This window comes from Polypterus senegalus, chromosome 1 (assembly GCF_016835505.1).
Source record: "Polypterus senegalus isolate Bchr_013 chromosome 1, ASM1683550v1, whole genome shotgun sequence".
Classification (NCBI taxonomy): Eukaryota; Metazoa; Chordata; class Cladistia; order Polypteriformes; family Polypteridae; genus Polypterus; species Polypterus senegalus.
The window spans coordinates 181,300,630-181,322,361 of record NC_053154.1 but is presented as its reverse complement, the minus strand read 5'-3'; the positions used below and the strand labels follow the sequence as shown (position 1 = coordinate 181,322,361).

General features: G+C 35.0%; 1 protein-coding gene across 1 annotated transcript; it reads left to right on the top strand.

Moving 5' to 3' along the window:
• Positions 1 to 12,032: 12,032 nt before the first annotated feature.
• LOC120535880 (60S acidic ribosomal protein P2-like) lies at positions 12,033 to 20,687 on the top strand. Its single transcript, XM_039764026.1, has 5 exons — positions 12,033 to 12,132; positions 14,049 to 14,172; positions 15,725 to 15,773; positions 19,453 to 19,557; positions 20,567 to 20,687. Exons 2-5 carry the CDS (start codon positions 14,050 to 14,052, stop codon positions 20,641 to 20,643), a joined length of 354 nt encoding a protein of 117 aa, XP_039619960.1. The 5' UTR covers positions 12,033 to 12,132; position 14,049; the 3' UTR covers positions 20,644 to 20,687.
• Positions 20,688 to 21,732: the final 1,045 nt, after the last annotated feature.

Below are 21,732 nucleotides of genomic sequence, written 5' to 3'. Positions count from 1 at the left end.
TTCAGGACGCGGGCTGCAAAATTTTAAAGAGACAGTACATCGCAAATGTGTCAGAGCCAAAGTAACTTAACGTATGATTTTCTGTGTTAGTACGGAAGCGTAGTAGGGCCACGGTGAAAAAAAAATACGGACACAGTGAAGAAAAAAAATCTAAATGTCGAGATTAAAGTCGACAAGTTGACTTTATTCTCGACATTTCCACTTTATTCTCGCTATTTATGTCGAGATTAAAGTCGACATTTACACTTTATTCTAATTGTTTATTTTGTCAGTAGAATGTCGCAAACTAAAACATCATCTTAAAATGAATGTTTAATTTACTAGATTTTCTCAAACCCCGTCATTAATTAATGTAAAACATTAAATGCTTTATATTAAGTGTTCCCCGACCCAGTTTTTAATCTCTATGCGCTTCTTCAACTGACTTCCTCTTGCACTGAGAGGCGCAGACATCGATCGCTGCACATTGACTTCATGATATTCCTGCTCTAAGAACATTCAGAATACTAAGATAAATACTTGATATCTTCTTCACGATGAAATGCATTAAAGCATGTTATTAAACATGGGTGGCGGGGTGCACGGTGGCGTGGCTGTAGTGCTGCTCCCTTGCATTAAGGGGTCCCCAGTTGTATGTTCAGTGTAGTGAACTTTATGGCAAGTGTGACGAGGCTCCAAAAAACTGGATATATGAATGGGTATCGCACTGGTTTAACTGGAATATCGTGTAAATGTTGGGTTCGTGATGTGGCAGTCGTAGACACGAACGCAGAATTCAATGGATGTTCTTCTGAGCGGGCTTTCTTTACTGCATGCGTGCTGTCTCTATCTGACGTACTAAACCGCCAGTTCCTATCCTTGCTTTTTCTTTCTGCACATAACCAATCAGCACACGATAAACGCCTTTGTGAAATTAAAACAAGTTTAAACTTAGACCTCAGAGTTTTCAGAATTTAAAATGTACAGAACTTAAAATGTATTAAAGCATATGGGGGCGCGGTGGCGTGGTGGTTGCACTGCTGCTTCGCAGCAAGGGGGATCTGGGTGTTCCCTGCCTTGAGTTTGCATGTTTTTCTGGTGGGTCTACTCGGCGTGCTTCAGTTTCCTTTCAAAGACATGTAGGATGTGGGGTTTTGTTATGTATTATTGACCCTGCTACTTTATGTGTTGCTCAAATTCACCCTGCGATGTGTTGACGCCTCGCTCAGGATTTACTCCTGCCGCGCACAAGATGTTTGCTGGGATGGGTGCAACCCTGAATGGATGGCATAATTAAACATGTATAATGAAGATTTTTTAAATCTCTGAAACCTCCATCCCAGCAAGCACCGTGCCCCCACATGCTTTAATAATTTAAAGTTCTGAAAATTCTGGGGTCTAAGTTTATAACTTGTTTTCATTTCACAAAGACGTTTATGTTGTGGTGATTGGTTATGTGCAGAAAGAAAAAGCAAGGATAGGAACTGGAGGTTTAGTACGTCAGATAGAGACAGCACGCATGAAATAAAGAAAGCCCGCTCAGAAGAACATCCATTGAATTCTGCGTTCGTGTCTCCGATCACCACATCACGAACCCAATATTTACACAATATTTAAGTTAAGCCTGTGCGATACCCATTCATATATTCAGTTTTTGGAGCCTCGTCACACCAGCCATAAAGTTCACTACACTGAACATACAACTGGGGACCCCATAATGCAAGGGTGCAGCTCTACAGCCACGCCACCGTGCCCCCCGCCACCCATGTTTAATACATGCTTTAATGCATTTCATCGTGAAGATGATATCAAGTATTTATCTTAGTATTGTGAATGTTCTTAGAGCAGGAATATCATGAAGTCAATGTGTGGCGATCGCTGTCAGCGCCTCTCAGTGCAAGAGGAAGTCAGTTTAAGAAGCGTATAGAGATTAACAGGGTCGAGGAACACTTAATATAAAGCATTTAATGTGCTACATTAATTAATGACAGGGTTTGAGAAAATCTAGTAAATTAAACATTCATTTTAAAATGAAGTTTAGTTTGCGACATTCTACTGACAAAATAAACAATTAGAATAAAGTGTAAATGTCGAGTGTAATCTCGACATAAATGGCGATAATAAAGTGGAACTGTCGAGAATAAAGTCAACATGTCGACTTTAATCTCGACATTAAGTGGAAATGTCGAGAATAAAGTCAAAATGTCGACTTTAATCTCGACATTTAGATTTTTTTTCTTCACTGTGTCCGTATTTTTTTTTCCATCGTGAACGTGGTTATATTATTTCTGTTGATCGTCTGATAACTGTTCAGACGACATCAATTGAAACCATTTGTTCTGGATCGTGAAGAAAGGAAGTGCCGGTCCCATTTATTCGTTGTTAAAGACAGGCTAGCGGCCACAACGAGGCGCCATTACGCCGTAGTGCGCGCTCTGTCCTAAAGGGAAATTTAAGTAACCTAGAGTCTGCGGGGAAAATGACCCAAACATACAGTGATTTTGCATTCGCACTCTACTCCAAGTGAGGGATTCAACAGAGACCGCAATTATTTTCTAACCTTTCTCACTTAACGCAGATTTGCACAATTCTTCTTTAAAATGTTTTAAAAAAAAGATTGACAACAGCAGCACCTACCAGTTACGTATAAATTACTTAACAGTTATTACATCATTCTAAGAGTGCCCAACAAAATATACCAATAGCCCTAAAGAAGAGAAACAGTAATTCTCATACTCGCTTGATTAATCCGTTTTAGAGTTTGGATAATGGATGGATGAGATGCTGTGCATCCTGACAGCAGAGCAGGGGGCAGCAAACAGCACAGCAACAGTTTCAGTCATACCAGATGTATTTTAGAGTTGCTAATTACTCAAACCTGGAGGCTGTGGAATAAAACCCAGAGGATCAATGCACACCCAAAAAATCAAAATTTAAGAGCAGGACAGTGAATCCATCAAGCAGCAGAACTGACCACCATACTACCAAGGCCACCCAAAAGAAAATAATATAGACTATTCAAATTAAAGTTCTTCCGTTTAAAGTGCAACAGCGTTGAAAAACATCATTACATTTATAGTTCTTTTTACACTTTATACTGGTCAAGAACAATTTTGTCCCAAGAATACTTTATAATGATGAAACAAACTTGCAGTCAGATTTTTTTTTCTATCAGACTCTTTTCTTGTGATACTACTTTCAGATTGTAATCATTTACTGTTATTATGGTATAAAAATATTAATAAATATTTTTCAAATATTAATCAATATTACAGTTATGAAGACTCTTGGCCATGAATACAATGCAGATGACAGAGTCTTGTTCATTTAAAAGTCATCTTTTAAAGCTGTCTTCCATAACAGAAATAAATTCTCTTCTTTACCTATAGCACATGCTACTAACATGGAAGAGTTGTAAGAGAAAATAAAGTTACTTTTAGGAAATATTCAGTATCACAAATATAAGGGAAATATTCATGGAGATCTAAAGGTGATTGCACTTTTGCTTGGCTTGCAACTTGGTTACACCAAATACTGTTTTTTGTGTGAATGGGGCAGGAAAAATTACATGTTCAGTGAGAGTGGTCAAAACTTGCCTTACTTGTTTCAGGAAAGAACATGGTGGCAAACAGTCCACTTGTTGACCCTGATAAGTTTTCCTTTCTCCTCTGCATGTCAAAGTCGGCCATATTAAAAACTTTGTCAAAGCAATAGATAAAACTGAAATGGGATTCATGTACTGAGAAATAAATTTCCCTGATCAGTGACATTAAAAAAGGTATTTTTGTACGACCTCAGATCAGAGAAGTGTTAAAAGATGAGAAATTTGAAGAAGAGTTGAATGAAGTTGACAAAGCTGTCAGAGCTTCAAATGTGTCTGCACAAATTTTTTTTTAAATCTGAAAACTATGGTGCAGTCAGGGGTGAACATAGTAAGCTATTTCATCAAGATATTTCCAACATGGAAATGCATTACCAAGGTAAGTCCCAGTAGGTAGGCTGACTACTGCTGAGCTGTTAAGATAAACGTGCCTGAGGTGAAGTGCAGCAGAAAATCAAAAATGGGTAGGTTTCACATTATACTGTACATGTCATTTTAATAAGCATGTAAAAATACAATATTTTCAATTAAAATTTCATACCACACAAAACCCTTACCTGATAGAAAAATTAAATTATATATATATATATATATATTTGGATTCACCACATAAAACACTATAACTTTTTTTTTACCAATGCCAATGTCATCACCCCTGTAATGTGACAAATGAAATAAAAGATGCGTGTCGTTACCTTGGGAATAAATAATTAAAATAAGTGATATAAAAGATGGATATTATTGTAATTCCAAACATAATTTCTGCAATTTGGACTCATTTCAGTGTCAAACTATGCAATAAAGGATAGCCAGAAAACTTGAAAATAAATATTTGCTGAAATTTTTTTCCAAAACGGCAATTGCAAACACACTTAAAACATGATCACCCCGATGCACTGCTCTGTGGAAGACATTCTTCATAAACCTCTTCATTCTCATCCATGGGGATTAGGATTTGTAAAATGTCAGATTATACTTTTGTTATGGTTCATTATTATAACCAGTTACAACTTGTTGACATCTATTTGTCATTTGATAGCGGTAGGTTACTATTTACATTAAAGTGTTTGTTTAAAATAAAAATATAATACAATTTTTTAAAAGGAAAAAGAATCTTACGCTTCTGCATATTCTGTAAGCTACTTTTAATAATGAAGCACTGTTTAATTAAAAATTTGCACCGTTTGATTAAATGATATATGGTACTGTTACAAATAAAAGCACATTTAAAATGATCATTTAAATGAAAAAAAAATGACAACAGTATTTTAGCCAGCTGTATTTTTTGTTAGTTTTCAAATTAAATTAAAAGACCTGTTGACACACCCCTGCTTCCTTAGTCATCTATATACTCAGTTTATTTTTATCCATCACTTGTATTTAACTGTTCATAAATGATATGCAATAGGTTTATCCACAGACCCCTTTTGTTGCCTCTGCTGCCCAAATGTTTGGAACCGTCCGCCATATGTTTTGTGATTGTTCCTTTGTCACTTCCTATTGGTCTTTCACAGTCTCCTATTCTAGTCCAGCAAGGGTTGCTTTTCCTGGTTATCATTGCTGCCAAATTGGTACTGGCCTCTTACTTGAAAGCATCTATTTCTTTCATTGCTGACTCTTAGAAATCTTTGTTCAATAATCTAATTCTTCTTGAGCTCTCTGCATTGAGGATCAATGGATTGTCTGACTCTAACATTGGAAAATGGCTTTTGGTCATCAGTTTTGTGGCTGGATGTCTACTGATTGGTGGTGGTGAGAGCTCAGTCTCCTAGTTTCCCTTTCTTTTTTAGACTGGCTGTGGACTCATGTTCTCTTTGGTTTGTTACACAGGCTCCCTGTAGTATTTTTTCTTGTCACTGTATAATATTGTTCTTCACATGTTAGGATTTGGGAGGTGGGTGTCTGTTGTGGGGTACAATTTTATTTTAATTTATTATTTTCAGTAATGAATTCATCCCAAAAAGTTCTCTTTAAGCATCATGTTTGCCTCACCTATTATTTAAAAAATGTCTGCAACATTTGTGCCACTTTCCAAAGTTACAAAAGTACATTCTTATAAATTCTTAATGTTGTTATTTTGATAAGCACTGGGGTGCTACACTTACTGCTGATGCATCACGGCACCAGGGATTTGGTGAAGAATCTTTGTTTGGTCACATGGTACACCTAGATGAGTTTTTTGTGGCTTGTATAGGTTCCTATCTGCATTCCTAATTATATCCAGGTCTTTTTGAATTGTTTTTGCTTCCTCTTTAGTAGTTGCTCTACCCCTAATTTTGAGATCATCTGAAAATGTTATAAAATGACTCATTGTTTTCAAATCTATGCCATTAATTTACATTGGAAAGAATAACAGTTAAAGTACAGGACTCATTTTCTTACTTCATCTGAAGCAGATGTACTGCCAAGAGGATTGAGAGAAAAGGGCAATTGATGGTGAAAGTAGAGGAGTACTTAGAATGATATTAATGTCGGCCAAACTGTAAAGTATCTTGTAGGATAAAAGAAATGAGGAAAACATAAGTTTGCATTACAAATTTGTTGACTAAAATTTTCAATTGGAGGCTGAAGGTTCTATGCACAGTAAGCTGCTCAAAAAAGGTGATCAGGTTAAATGAAGACTACTGAAGCAGCAACCAGTACAAAGGCCATGACCAGACCAGTATCATCAAAACTGTAGCAGAGGAAAAGCCATATGTTAAGAGTTGGAAGGATATCCAAGTAACCTATAGTTTCTTGGATATCTACAACCTATAACCACAAAGAAGCATAATTATTAGGACAAATTGGAGGTTCAAGAGGAATAAAGGAAATGTTGATACCTAGAAAATAAGGGTTTTGTTTTCAGTAATTTAGTGATAGTTTGAAAAAGATTTATTTAAAGATGTGTGAGAAGGAAAATAGGTAAAGGTCTTTTTCTTCCTTCAGCCAACCAGTTTCCATTTTACAAAATGGACAGTATACATTATCCAGGACTAATGAAGACAGGGGCAATCAAAGGAAAGCATAGGAAGGTTGAGGAAATTCATTAAAGGCAATAAAGCATACAAGGAGAAAAAACAAAAACTTGAAGGATGTCAGGATGGTGGAAAATGAAGTGCAAGATAAGTGGTCCAAGGCCTGTAAAGGAACTAATAGACTTTCAACAAAATGGTCACCTGGATAAATGTCTTTTTTGTTGTGTTTTTTAGTAAATCTATGAATAGTTTAATTTACTATGCTTTTGGCCTTGGTTACCATGGATTAGGAGTATTTATGGTACAATGTTGGAAAATTCCTCACCAACATACAAAGTTTGCTTCACTGGAAAGCATTTCCATAGCTTTGTTTAGCAAGACTGCTATTCCAATTAAAGTTAACAAATATAGCTATGCTGTGGATATTCTTTTCAGAGAAAAATGACAAGAAGCAGACTAAGGCCAAAATAAATACTAAAATATGTTCCAATAAAAAAACAAAATGGAGTATTTAATTTTTTTTTAAATCCAGAATTTGTTTTACTTCTGTTTAAATCCGTGAGCAAAGAAAGCAACTTTGGCATCATATAATTTACAAATTAAAGCAAATATTATTTCTAAAAATAACTATTTGGAAATAAAATGATAAGTTTATAATCAGCATTAAACATTATACTAATAAAGCTAATCACAGTTGAAACTGTCTATGGCATATTAATCTGTTGGGTTAAAAGGAAAATAGAGTTGGAACAGTACATTATATTTTAGCAGGCTGGGGGAGAAATACTGTATGTAGAAAATAGTGTAATAAAATTTTACATAGAATTGAAAACACTGATTCTGTATAAGCCCTGCGGTGGGCTGGTGCCCTGCCCGGGGTTTGTTTCCTGTCTTGCACCCTGTGTTGGCTGGGATTGGCTCCAGCAGACCCCTGTGACCCTGAAATTAGGATATAGTGGTTTGGATAATGGATGGATGGATGGATTCTGTATAAACAGCCAGAGAACTTTTTGCACACATCTTGTAACTTTGCAATCTGAGCTGTAAAACACATTATATACTTAAAGGGATCAGCCCACTTAGTCAAGGACAATTTGGCCCTTTTTATGGAAAAACAATTCACAGAAGTCTGGTGCTTAACATATTGGAATAAAGAATCTCTCTTCATAAGTCTGACCCTTCACACATTCACATTCAAAACACCCTTTTAAAACTATGTGTATTTTAGTCAGATATACATATAAGATTTTCCAGTTGGCTCTTCTGTACCAGCTGTACTGAACTTCATTCTACTGTCAACCTACATGCAAATGACATTGGTTCACATCTATATTCTAGGCTCGTCAAAGTTTAATTTGCTCGAAATAGTCAAGTACTAAATAACCTGAATTAACAGACTGAATGAATTCCTGCAATGAGAAAAGAAGCATTTTCTTTTTCTTCTGTTTTATGGCAGTTTGTATACTCTTGGTATATTACCACCGCTACTGTATGGAGGGAAAACACCTTATTCCATTTAATATGTTAAATTCTTTTTTCCAATTGTGTGTTTCTAATGAATTTCACTAGTTCCCTCTATTTATCGGTGCTGTTGACTTTTCCCCCAGAACATCCTTCAATTATATTGTATTCACTTTAGTTTTGTAGAGACTCTGAATTTGTGTTCGCCTTTGATTTATACAGAACACAGTGGAGTAACACATGTTCAGTTGTTTCCTATGAGTCACATTTTGCACAGTTTCCATCTCTGTGTCGACCTATTAAATACAGTCCTTGATTTAAAGCACAGTGACCTATTCTTAGCCTACTTAATATTATTTCTTCTGTTCTTTTTTACTTATATATTTAAAAAGGGTAACATTATTATGAAGCACATACAAGTGTCTGTCTTTAACTACTCCTTCAAATTTATTTTGTCATAATTGCAATACATGTCTTTTTATACTACTTTTGATTTCATTATAACTCATCCCCGCTTCAATGTATCGCCAATTTAATTTCATTTCACCCAATGAGTGCTGGAACCCAGACAATCACTATAAAAACTCCCAACTGACATATACTATTATAAAAATGCAAGACTTCCAAAAGTATATCTTGCCTGATCAAACATTTGCCTGCTTTAATTACCCATTCTAAAATTAACACCATCAATCCCACTGAGTGGCGTGTAAAATCATTTGATTTTTTTTTTCCAGTTCCTGTACTAAAGTCCTTTACATAGAAAGCTGCTCCCGTATTCCCTAAAATTTGATCTTTTGCTCCATCCATAAATATCTGAATGTACCCCATCCACTTGCTTTTTAAACAGTCTTCCACTTTAAATTTTATGTTTATATTCATTTCCCCTTTCAGTTCCAATAGGGTATCGTCTATAGCAGGTTTTCCTATCAGCCAAGGAAGGACTAAGGTTGGATTAAAGGAGATATTGTCAAACTTTTCATTAATAAGAATTTTCCTGCCTCTTTAATTTTGCCCATACATTAAGGTCTAATTGGATTTTTCTAATTTCCAGAGACATCTTCCCTCCCTCCAACTGTAAAGCTATAACTGGGATTGTTTGGAATGCACCCAAACACAACAGTAAAGTTTGAGCTTGTATAATTTTGAGGTTGTACAGCAGGTATTTAGCTGCTGATCCATAAGCTTGACTACCATTATCAAAACACAGATCTTATTATAGTACAATAAATGTTAATAAGCGTTGACTTACTTGAGCCCCAGCTATATTCTTACAAATGTCTAATCAAATTTCACTTTCCATTTATTTTTTATATTTGTTATATTTATTTTACAATTTAAATTTTCATCAAACCAAATATTTTATGCTATCCTCAGTTTCAACCTGAGTTGTATAATTTTATTAAAACTTCTTCCTTAATCATCTTTTATGAAAAATAACTATTTTGGTTTTAGAGGTTTACAATGTAAATCCCCACATTAACAACCAGTTTTCTAATACTTCTAATGCCTTCAGAACATTATTTTCACATAGCTTACATTTCTACCACTCTTTCAGATTACTGTATCATCTGCATAAAATAGTTCATTTACATGGATTTCTAAATCAGATAATATATCATTAACCATTATATTAAACAACATTGGGCTAAGTATACTCCCTTGTGGGACTCTATTTTCCATTTATTTGTAAAACTAGAATGGAACATTTGACCAGTCCAGTCTTTTTCCAGCCGGAACTGATCCTTACTTAGTAAGTGGGTTTCCTGTAAAAATACTATTTTAGCATTTAGACCTGTTAGGTGAGAGAGTACTTTCTTTCTCTTTAATTCGTGATTCAGGCCTTTAACATTCCAACTTACGAAGTTAACTGTCCCGTGATGGAGACACTGATTCTGAGTTTTTGATGTCATTTTATAGTCTTAACTGAAAGTGAGACAGCTTCGGCCTTAATTTCCTATTTCCCCAAGAGTTGTTGCCATGCAGCTTATTATTACGTTGGTAGTTATAATTATTAAGATTAATAGGATAGATTAGGTATAGATCAAGCCTGCTCTCTTTCTCTCCCCCCCCTTAATATTTTCTATTTTCCATTTAAACTTCCATTTGAATTGCATCCAAAATTTTACTTATCCACTTTAATTTTTATCCTACAGAATACTGTAAAATGATTGCTCCCCATAGTAGATTTTTGATAAGCTTCCCATATACATTTCCATGCTAAATTATTAAACAAACCATAAGTCTAAACATGACATATCTCATATCTCAGTATGTTCCTTCTCCACTGTTCAAATAAACCAGATGATATTTATCTATTATTAATTCTGATATTGTTCCATTAGTATTTATCTTACTGCCCCATTTAGTGTTGTAAGCACTGAAATCCCTGCACCAGATAATAATTTTATTATTACCTTCTAGTGCTACAGCACTTAAGATAGAACATGGGTTACAGAAATTTATTAACAATAATTGTCTATTGTGTAACCAAACTTCAATGGAAATGCATTCTACTTCATATATATTTGAAATTACTTGAAACTTAGTTCATTTTATTTTTTCAAAAAAATTATACAACCTACACCCATTTCATTTTTCCTGTCATTTCTAATTCTCTAATAATTTTCTAATTTAAACTGCAACTGGGGACATAACCATGTTTCCTAAATACATATTATGTCAGGTTTATAGTACAAATCATATGTAATTTTTATAAACTCTTGACAGTTTTCAATCAAACTCTAGGCATTCCACTGTAGTATAAAACTATACATTAATTGTTATTGACTGGTTTTGGGGGGCTAATCATCAAAACATTATTTAAGATGTCCATATTTATATTAGATATCTCTAAATATGTTTCTGATGCTTTAAGTATTATTTTATTTTTTTCTGTTTCATTTGTGGTTTGTGCTGTACAATTTATAACCTCAGTCATGAAAGCCAAAAATTGAATTTTATTAACAATTACAATATGGTCTGTTTATTTTGTTAGTTTCTTTGTTACCTAATGAACGTAGTTCTGAATCATTACTTGACTTTTTTAACTGCCTCAGCATATGACAAATTTTCTTCCACTTTTAACACTTTGCTCTCATGTGCAATTAGCACCCACCAACTGCTGCTGTGTACTCAACTCCACAACTAAAACACTTAATTCCTGTTCCTTCTACACATGACCCATCGTCATGTTCCCCTCATCTCTTTATTCCCTTACAAATCTCTGCAGTGCGACCAAAATGCAGTCAATTACAGCATTTCAATGGGGGAGGGAAATAGTTTAACAATAAAATAAAGATAACCTAAAAAACTTTTTTTCTGGTAAAGTAAAACATTCAAAACTTAAGATTACCCACGTGCTTTCACTTTCAATCCCTTTTGCATCCTTGTAAACCGGTTGGCCTCTAGTATTTTCCCAACTTTAATATTTTTCTTCAAGCCATTTATACCCATTTCTAAATTAACTCCACAAATAATCCCACGTTTTTTAAAGGTATTTATTGGAGAATAACATTCAATATGATTTTCTGCTATATGTTTGAGTATTACAGTTAGTTAAAATCCCTCCATTAATTAGATTTTTGCTGCGTGTATATCACATATCACCTGTTGCTGCTTTTATCATACTGTAGTTGCTAGTCGATTTATACTATTAAGTCCTGTATCTTTTGAGCCTTACTTAATTATAACTTTGTATCCATCCAATTAATTTGATCCTCTCCATCCAGTTGTTTCTTTCATTTCGTCTCATTTCTTGTCATTTACGACTTTCTTCATTTTCGTCTTCACTTTTCATTTTAACCGTATTTTATGGTCATGTTTCGGTGGATAATCGTTCTTCCGCCACTTTTCCGCACCAGCTCCAAGAGCTCATAACTGCTTCCGAGAAGCGTTTTATATATTTTTTTATATTTTTAACTTGTAACTTTGTTGGAGTAGATTAGACATAGCAAAGCCCAATCACAAGTTAGGTTATTCGTTTTTTAGTCCCTTATTTGATTGGTGGATTTTCTTTCAATAGCATTTGCTGTTACTCCCCGGGCCTTGTTGCTCCCATTTCCGCCGCTAGTTCTTGTCCTTTTCCGCCTCAAACTCACCGGTGGTTAGACGAGTTTCTTCAGTTTCATTCAGGCAAGTGGCGAAACTCTTGTTAAAAAAAATCTACAGCTCATATGTTTGTTTTCCATAATTTTCTAAGAAGCACTCCACTCTCAATTTGTTAAAACTTAATGGAAATGCAAATATATACTGTATATACATATGCATATATTTGAGCGTAACCTGTGATGACCGCGTGGCCGTTCACTAGCGGTTGCTGAGCCGAGTCTTCTACTACATGTGGTTTACATACTCATTTGTTCTGCTATCCAGAATCAGACCCGTCTTTTTATTATCTGTTGTAAATTTCACTTTCTCCCCTTGTTTGATTTCGGTGAAAATGTATGAGTGTCCAGAGTTTATTGCTAGCAGGGGTTATTAAAGCAGGCACTGTTACGGATATACTTTATTTGTAATTCATTAATATAAAATTCCACTTAGGCAGATGCATTGGGCATTAAATGGCGATTGTTCTTGTATGTGAAATTTGAAGCTCATTTCTAAAGGAAATTCATTGTAATTAAAAAAAAATCTCTTAACCGAAAAATTAAAACTACATAATCGTATTTGCTCATGGTGTACAAATTTTGCTACAATGTAAGATGAACATTCGTTTTACATCTGCAATTTCGAGAATGAAATAGTATCGTCATCTATGTTTAACTGGGTTGCATTATTTTTCTGTACCTTGATTGACTATAATTGATATTTCTTTTAGATATGTTTAGTATTTTCTGTCATGTAGCAACAGCAATTAAAAAAAGAAAATAGTGCTTTTACTTCTATAACCCCTTATAAATTTCAGGGTTATGGATGTCAGAGTATGTAACCTGACAGTACTGGGTGCAAGGAAGGAACCAACAGTGAATGAGACACAAGCCCATAACATCACAATGAATCATGAGGCAAAAGTACAATATGTATTTAAGCAAATGAACAGTAGATACCTGTTTATAATGTGAAAGAAAAACCAGAGTACCCACAGAAACACTAACGTGGAGAATATGTAAGTGCTAGTGATGGGAAGTTCGGATCATTTTTACCGACTCGGACCTTTGAGTCTCGTTCAGCAAAATGAACGAATCTTTTTTCGAGTCATTTCGTTCATTTTAGCAAAATATAATTAAAATGTTACCTGTTACCTCCCCAACACATCTACTGCTTACACAAATGTTGGTCACAATAATTAATCAATAATTTATTTGTAACAGGATTATTTATTTATAAAATAGCACACCACAGATCCTCAAGAAACAGTAACAAAATCATAGTGACAGACCTTTTTATTTATAAGAAAATGCGTTTTTAGATATTTTTGATAATTTTATGATAGTTTCTAAATATGACCCAACATACAACAAATGGAATTTTACGTTAGTATTTGACTGTGGTACTGAGCCGGTAAGTGGTCACGTAACACAAGAACGAAAGATTCAAGGAATGAACTAATCAATTCTCTTTCCGGCTCAGACTCCATAGGTTAAGCTTATGGGGCTGTCACGTGATGAACGAACAACTCGAACCCGAAGACTCGAGAGATGAACTAATCAATTCTGTTTCCGGCTCAGACTGAGTTGGTTAAGCTTATTCCAATACAGAAACTATAGGAAGTTGTGCATGTGCGACAGAACAAATCACTCCCACGAGACGACTCGTTCTTCCCGAGTCACATTAAAGATTCGTTCAAAATGAACGAATAGTTCAAGAACGACCCATCACTAGTAAGTGCTGCACAGACAATGTCTGGGCCAGACTTTGAGGAATACACGATACTGCAAATATCAAACAACATTATCTACTGTGCTACAGAGCTGTCATATCACAAGTTTAGTACATTTGGGAGGAAAAAAACAAATGATCAAAGAATGAGCATTTAGTGGTCCACCAGTTTAGGTTCAATCTGAAAAGAGCAATAAAGGTGTAATGAGCCAATATTTTAATATTTTCAGAATGCGCTACGTTGCTGCTTACTTGCTTGCGGTCCTAGGGGGCAATGAAAGCCCAGATTCGAAAGACCTAAAGAAGATCCTTAGCAGTGTTGGTATTGAAGCAGAAGATGTGAGAATGGATAAGGTATGGTTTTTTATTCGTGTATTTTTTGAAATCCTGAGCACCATAAAAGAGGGTTTTGTGCATTACATAAGGCTAATGGTATTCTGAAATCATCACAGCAGTGACACCTCCCCCTATGTTATGAATTTGTCAAAACACTTCTGTTTTCCTTTGTTATACCATCCGTCCATTTACTACACAAGTACCCAGAAGTCTTCTCCTGTTGGCACAAAACATTGTTTTTTAATCTCTTGAGTGTGTTGTACAAATAGTAAGAAAAAACTTCTTTAAAAAAAACATCGGCACTTGTGTACTAACATAGGGGGAAGTTTTACTGCCATCTGTTTAGTACCCAAGTACCGAATATTTTCTTAATTCATATTATTTTTCAGCCACTGACCATTATTAGAAATTCATACATGATCCCTTATTTGAAGCAACACAGCAATAAAGATGAGCCAGTGTATGACACAGTTGCCCTTATTTAGAATCAAGTCCAGTAATGGTCCCAAATCCACGTCTTCTGATATACTCAGGGTATGCACAGTTGTTTCAATCTTTTGGCATGGAAAGAATGACCACAAACTGCAAGAGCATTGAATCGTGCCAGCATCTGAACAGCAGAAATGAAAGCCAAGTTCTTACGTATCAAGTGACTGGCAGGAATTTGGTAGCCTAGACAGATAAATAATGGTTAGCGAGTTGCTAGTCCAGTCATCTGGTACTATGGAAATGTCAAAAAAAAAAAAACCTGTGTTGCTGGCTACAGAAAATCATGCACACCACAGCAAGTTTGTTGAAAGTGTTATTTTCATTTTCCCAACACTTGTATCTATAACGTAGCATGTCAGTTACTTTTGTAATAACCAGTATACTAAACTGTGCAACCACAGTGTTAAGGTTAATAAGAAAGTTTGCAGAGCAAAGGAGTGATAGAGCTTATTTTTTCTTCGTAAGATATTAAATCAGATTTTGGTCACATTTTTTAAATTAACAAAAGAAATTAAACAGCAAAAAATATTGGCTTGATTGCTACACAGCTATCAACCTGTGCAGTAGCTGCATTAGTCTGTGTCACCAGAACAACACAAGGCTAGCTACTGAAACAAATTCATACTTTTTCTAACTAGACTTCTTTAATCATTGACATCATAGCCAAACCACTTTTATAGGTAGGAATAGTTCTGTGTTGATTATCTTCCATGAAGTGAAAAAAAAAAACGCTTCACTGGCTTTCTCAAATTTAGCACCTTCAGGCAAAAAACTGGGTCTCCCCTTGTTTTGGTGGTGGATAAAGATCAAAAAGTGTTTCATGGTGATCTCATCACATTAAGTAATTTTTAACTTTTTTTGACTGGCTCTTGTTTGATTAGGCTTTCTTCAGTACCTGTAGCATTGCAAATCATGGTAACATCATCAATTAAGTTTTAATTTTGAAATGTCTATACAACAATAAGAAAATTGTCATTCTTTATATGAGGCATGCTTTTGGTTACTTGTACTGCCCAAACTGAATTCTTTTAGCTCAGACTATAGTATCTGTCATTATGAATATGCATTGTTGTTCTTGTAGGTCATCAAAGAGCTTAATGGAAAGAAAGTTCAAGATGTCATTGATCAGGGTAAGTATGATGTTTGTGTTATTTGCTATTTTGTTGAATTTCATCTATTGAACTGAAACTGAACAAATATTAAGTAATTTATACTATATATTTAGATGTTTCCATCACTGTTGCTCAATGGTATTTATCATGACATATCAAGTTTATATCTTAATTCTGGCAATGTTTAGATTGGGGAGGAATCCTATACTTGCTTAATAAGTTCATGCAAGATTTACACTAGGGGTCAAACAGTTTACATGTGAAATTGGCAGCTACTGCCATAGTTTTGTTTCCGTAGAACTCTGCTTCTTAAACTATGCCCATTTTAGGTCACATATTGTATGAATTATTAATATTGTGTAGGGTCATGATTGCCAATAATACTTAATGTGAAAGAGTTGCATATAGTTTGCAGATTGTTTTGTGTTGGGCTGCCTTGGGCAGTTAAATCAAATGGGATTGCGTCATTACTACCTACATAGGCGATTCTCCAAGGGGGACACACTCAGGCACCCTTCTCCACACCCAATGGAATGACAGTCCGCGGCGACTCTCTAAGAGGGATCCCAGAGGGATGATGGTCTGTAGTGATTTTCCAAGGGGAACAGGATGACAGTCAACAGCAATTCTGGGTCTCGGAGGCAGAAATGAGACAAAACTGGGCTGTGAGAAAAAAAAAAAAAAAAGTTTAAAAATCACTGATGAAGGTTCAATAACTGGAACACTGTATTTCTTTTAGCATAAAACAAGTGTGTATAAAAATAAATGTCTGTATAAATAAATTAGAAATAAACCCATTTTACTGACCATTAAATTAGTATTTTTCCCCATAAATATAAAGTAGCTACATATTACACAGTTATCAACATTTAAGATGAAAATAATAAACACTGTTAAAATTGTATTGACTAGGACTGTATGATTTTGGAAAATATATGATTATGATGTTTTGGCCCGTTTTGTTATTTTAATTATGCTAAAGGAGTAGTCATCAGAACACAAGCTCACAAAATCTAGTATTGTCCAGATACATAGTAAAAAATCCTGCTAAGTGATGTAATTAAGTTTGTTTTTTGACTTTTTATTAAGATGTTTGTTACAAACTGTATGCCTATAGGGGTGAATGGCAATGTTATCAACTGCACGGAAGTGCGTATTACGTATGTGTAATGCTGGCTTAATTTTACGGAGCATCTTTTGTGCTGTGGAGTTCTAACCCACTTGACCACAAAATGACTATGTTTTAAAGTTAACAGTTTGAAATAGAGAGAGAGGACAAGAAATGGTCAGCAGTAGCTGAGTAGCACAGATAATGGTTGGACGAAACAGTTCATTCCTAGTTATTGCTCATATTTGATTGTTAAGCATTGTGTGTTAGTGATGTGCTTATACATTTAGTGTTACGAATGTGGGGGGATGAACTTCGCAATTTGTGTTTTTGCATATGCTTAAAAATAGGTAATGATTTACTGTGCATAATTAATACATCTATTACAAAGTTCAATACTTTTCAGGTCAGTAAGTTGTTCACAGTCAGGGTATATATTAATTTGCCACATGAAACTGCACTTGAAAAAGAAGCATATTTTACAAATTTTAAAACATAACTAACCCGTTCTTGCATTTAACCTTGAGACTAATGGGTACCAGAGTCATAATGTGACAAAATGCCTTAAAACTAACCAAATATATCAATTTTGAAGTGGCAAAGATTTCAGATTAAGAAAATTTGCCTTTTGCATTCTGAGGTATGCTTGTGACATTAAAAGTACATTGGAAATAATACATTTTACCACAGATTCTTTGTACTATTTTCTGAAGTGAAGATTAATTTCTTGTTTGCTTCTCTAATTACAGAGGGTGCAGCTATGCGAACCCATGGCATGCCATATGCACATTTAAACAAATGCTGATAACATGAAAAGGGCAGATTTTGTTATAGATTGAAGTGCCCCACACCTATTCTAATTTTGTTGATAGTAATAAAAGTAGAAAGGACAATGTTTTGACACCCAGTAATACCAATCAATCTGTAAATACATAAGGAGAACATGTAGACTCCATGTAGAATGAGACCCATGAGGCACGAATCACAGCTCTGCAGTACACTGTTTCACAATAAGTGTAATCTCAAAACATGGATTGTCTTGAAAAATGGATGCATTCGTTAAATTTTAAGGCTTTTTATCACGTTAGGACTCCAGTACTGATTAGCTCGATTATTACATATTTTATAAAATTCATAGAACATGCTTCACTTTTCAGTGTCATTTCATGAGGCAAACTAGTATACAGTATAAAATGATTGTCAAGAAATTACTTTGACTTGAAAAATAACTGAACTTATTCATTAAGCACACCGTTCTATTATTAGCACATTTAACACAGTGTCTTAATGTGCTCGGATCTTTCTACAGTATATGAATATATGAGCTTTAAATCTTTTCTAATTATATTTTCATACTTCTGTCCTATACACACTTGCACAGAAATAGTGCTTCTCAATCAAATAATAATAATATTAGGATGACTGATTGAGAAACTGTTGCCACAAATCACGCTCCACAAAAATGAATGATTTATGCCAGTTTTAAAAAAATCTTTGTGTGACTGTATATTGTATTTAGTTGTTCAGCCTTGATCACTCATGCCTAAAAAATTGATTGCAGCTTTGAACATACATTTCATCAAGGCATCTTAATGTTGTTGGATATTTTGTAGTAGCAGGCAGACTATTTGGTGGTTCAACATTTCTCTTGTAGTAGCTAGAAATAATGCAAAAAAATACTGCTTGTAAATGGTAAGTACAGTAAACCAGTATCTCTGTCAGCTATAAATTGGTGAGAGTACAACTTGCCATGTACCGTAGCTAAATGTCCTTGCTTTTGTCTGTGCCTAAGTACTTAAGAGAAGAATTTGTGTTTTAAACAAGGTTAATATAAATTATTATTTTTTCTTCCTTTGTGCATAAGCAAAGTATGTTTATCTGTGGGGCATCCTTTAAGATGTCCTTTATAATATAATGTTTTAGGTCTGACATTAAACATGATTGTTGGTTCATGTGTTGTATATGTAAAAAGGAAAAAATTACAGAGCAAATCTTGAAGAGAAATTACATTTCTACTACTGAATTAGTTGCACTTCTGCAGGAAATGTTTTTTATAACAAACATTTGGTGCTAGTTAAACTCTCTTGGGTATTCAGTTGTGAATTTCTGCAGATGAATAGAAACCAAAAGGAGACTCACTAGAAGTGGAGAGACGCCTTCCTCACTGTTTTATACACTATTTTTGAACATAGAGTAGTATTCAGAAACAAAGTAGTGTGTTGTGTATGTTATAGTAATTCTTCCATAGGCTAATAAAGAATTGTTTTTGATACTTCTAAATTGAATTTTACCCTAAGCTGTATCCATAGTAAATGTTTTGCTACTGGGACATTTAAAACCTGATTTTTGTATTTTTCTTTTCCCATACTCCTCCAACCCAGTCCATTTAAAATGCCCACTGGCTAAAAAACTGTACCAGTTGGGTTTCGCTTGTGGACTAGAGTGAACATTAGTGGTACCTCTGTAATCCTGGGCAAAAAACATTTTACTGTCCTAATTTCTGGGGTGCCTCTACATCATAAAATGTAATTAATAGTAATCGCCAATAAACTGTTCTTTACTCATGTAATACTTGCCATTTATATCTAGGCTATAGCAAGTTGTCCTGTTTGAGTACTGGAGGTGCGACAGCAGTCTCAAGTTCTGCTGGGGCAGCAGCAACTGCTTCCACTGGTGGGGCTACGCCAGCTGCAGGTAAGATTGTTTTGGTGTTTAATTTAAGGTAAAATACCAAAATCAAATATATAGTCTTGTTGTTTCAGAGGTGAAAATGTTAGCTGAACATTTAGGGGAAAGCTTCTTTATATATGATACACCCCATCTTGCTGAGATTGCACAGGTGGTGAACCAGCAGAGGGTAGGGAAGGCTGCATGGGTCTGTGGTATCCAGGGTGAACATCCTCGTGGCATTGCAAGCAATCTTTTCTTCCATTTGGGAGACAGGTGTCATCCCAACCAACTGGAAAACATGACTTGACCCTATCTGGAAAGGGAAAGGTGATCACCCTAATTGAGGCAATTATGGGGAGATGGCACTGCTCTTGGTGCTGGGTAAGGCCCTTGCTAGGGTCATTCTCAATAGGATCAAAGATCACTTGCTCACCTATCTGCAACTGGAGCTGTCTGGTTTTACACCTAAGAAGTCTAATATTGACCACATTCTGGCACTGAGGGGTTTCATTAAGCACAAACGTGATTTTTTTTTTTTCTTTTCAGCCTTTGTTGATTTTCATAAAGCATTCTAATCTGTTGATCAAACTAGCCTGACATCACAGGATCTCCCCTGAAGTTGCTGGATGTCACGGCTTGCCTGTACAGTTAGTACTGTGCAAGATGGAGGCAGAACCTCTTCATATTTCCCCACTTTGATTCTGGGCTTCATCAGGGTTCTGTTCTTGCTCCTACACTGTCCAGGTGTGGGTTGTCGTGTAGTGACTGAAGAGAGAAGGGCAACTTTTTAATTTGAACAGGTTGGCCAAAGAGCCACAGTTTATTCACACTACTGAATATGGTAATTGTAAATCTCCGTCACCACCATTGTCTATTGTCCGATTTAGGACACTACTCTGAAATTAATCACTCCCTGTACTTTCCAAACTTCTCTTCCCTTAAGTTTTCTGTTGTGTGTTTGCCATTTCACCTACTGTACATATCGTTTACCCCTGAATTGGAACCCTTTACAAAATTGTGTTTTATCTTTTAGCTGAAGAGAAGAAAGAGGAGAAAAAGGAAGAATCTGAAGAATCTGATGGTGATATGGGATTTGGACTTTTTGACTAGGCATTCATTATCAATTGTAATAAATGTGTTTTTACTAAAACTTTCCCAGTGTGTTGCTGTTATTTCTGGTTAGTATATTGAGCTCCTTCTTCAGACTACAGTAAGACAACATCAGCTACAATGGGTGCTTTTCTTCTATTCTGACTGACTGTAACTTAATGCTGTAGGCTGTAACTACTTTTGTGTGTTAATGTCAAACTGTATGTTAATTGTTCAAAGTGCCTAGTTCCTCATGTATACTTAAAACTAAGGGAAGACAGAACAGAAACAGAGAGCTGGCAGGATTATTGTAGAAAAATACTAATGTCTTCCCAAATTATGAAAAAGCTTGACATTCATTTTCTAGTTTTAGATAGGACAAGACACTACCTTTTCAAATGTGTCTTAGAGGATTATGAGTAATTGTAAGATAATAAAATCAAATGCATGGACTTACTGGACATGCAGTGAACTTAGTTTAATATTACAGCGGGCATATTTTACAAATGTGTGTTAATTTTATTTATAAAGAACCTGGTGATAGTTACACCATATAAAACACATTGTTATGCTGGTCTGTTCTTGAATAGCTGTTGTACTAGTGCTATATTAAAAGTGTACTTTTTTATACAACCAAACACAAATTGTTTTGTTTTTAACAATTACTCAGTTATGATGGTAGCTTCCCATAAAACACATTATATGCAAAGTACAGAAACATTATGTAATGTAATGCATAGCATTGATTCTAAATGAAACTATGTGCAACCATTTCTGGAGAATGTTTGGAAAGAAGTTGCCTTTGTTCAGACATGCTACAAACTGTTCTAGCTTCTACTGTCCTAATTGAGTGGTGGTTCCTTTTTTGAGTGGAAGAATGTATTTTGCATATTTACATTTAAGCAAGGATTGTTTTTTTCCCCAAGTTCCTTACATCCGTGCCAAATAAAATGTCAGTGTATTGTCAAGTCTTTGAGAAAATAAGCCAGAATTTCATATAGAAAATAAATAAAACACATTTTACATACTATGTGGCATAGGTTAGGACTCAAAAATGAAAATGACTGGAATGTTGGCAAAAATGTCTTGATTTTATTTTTTTTACTTATT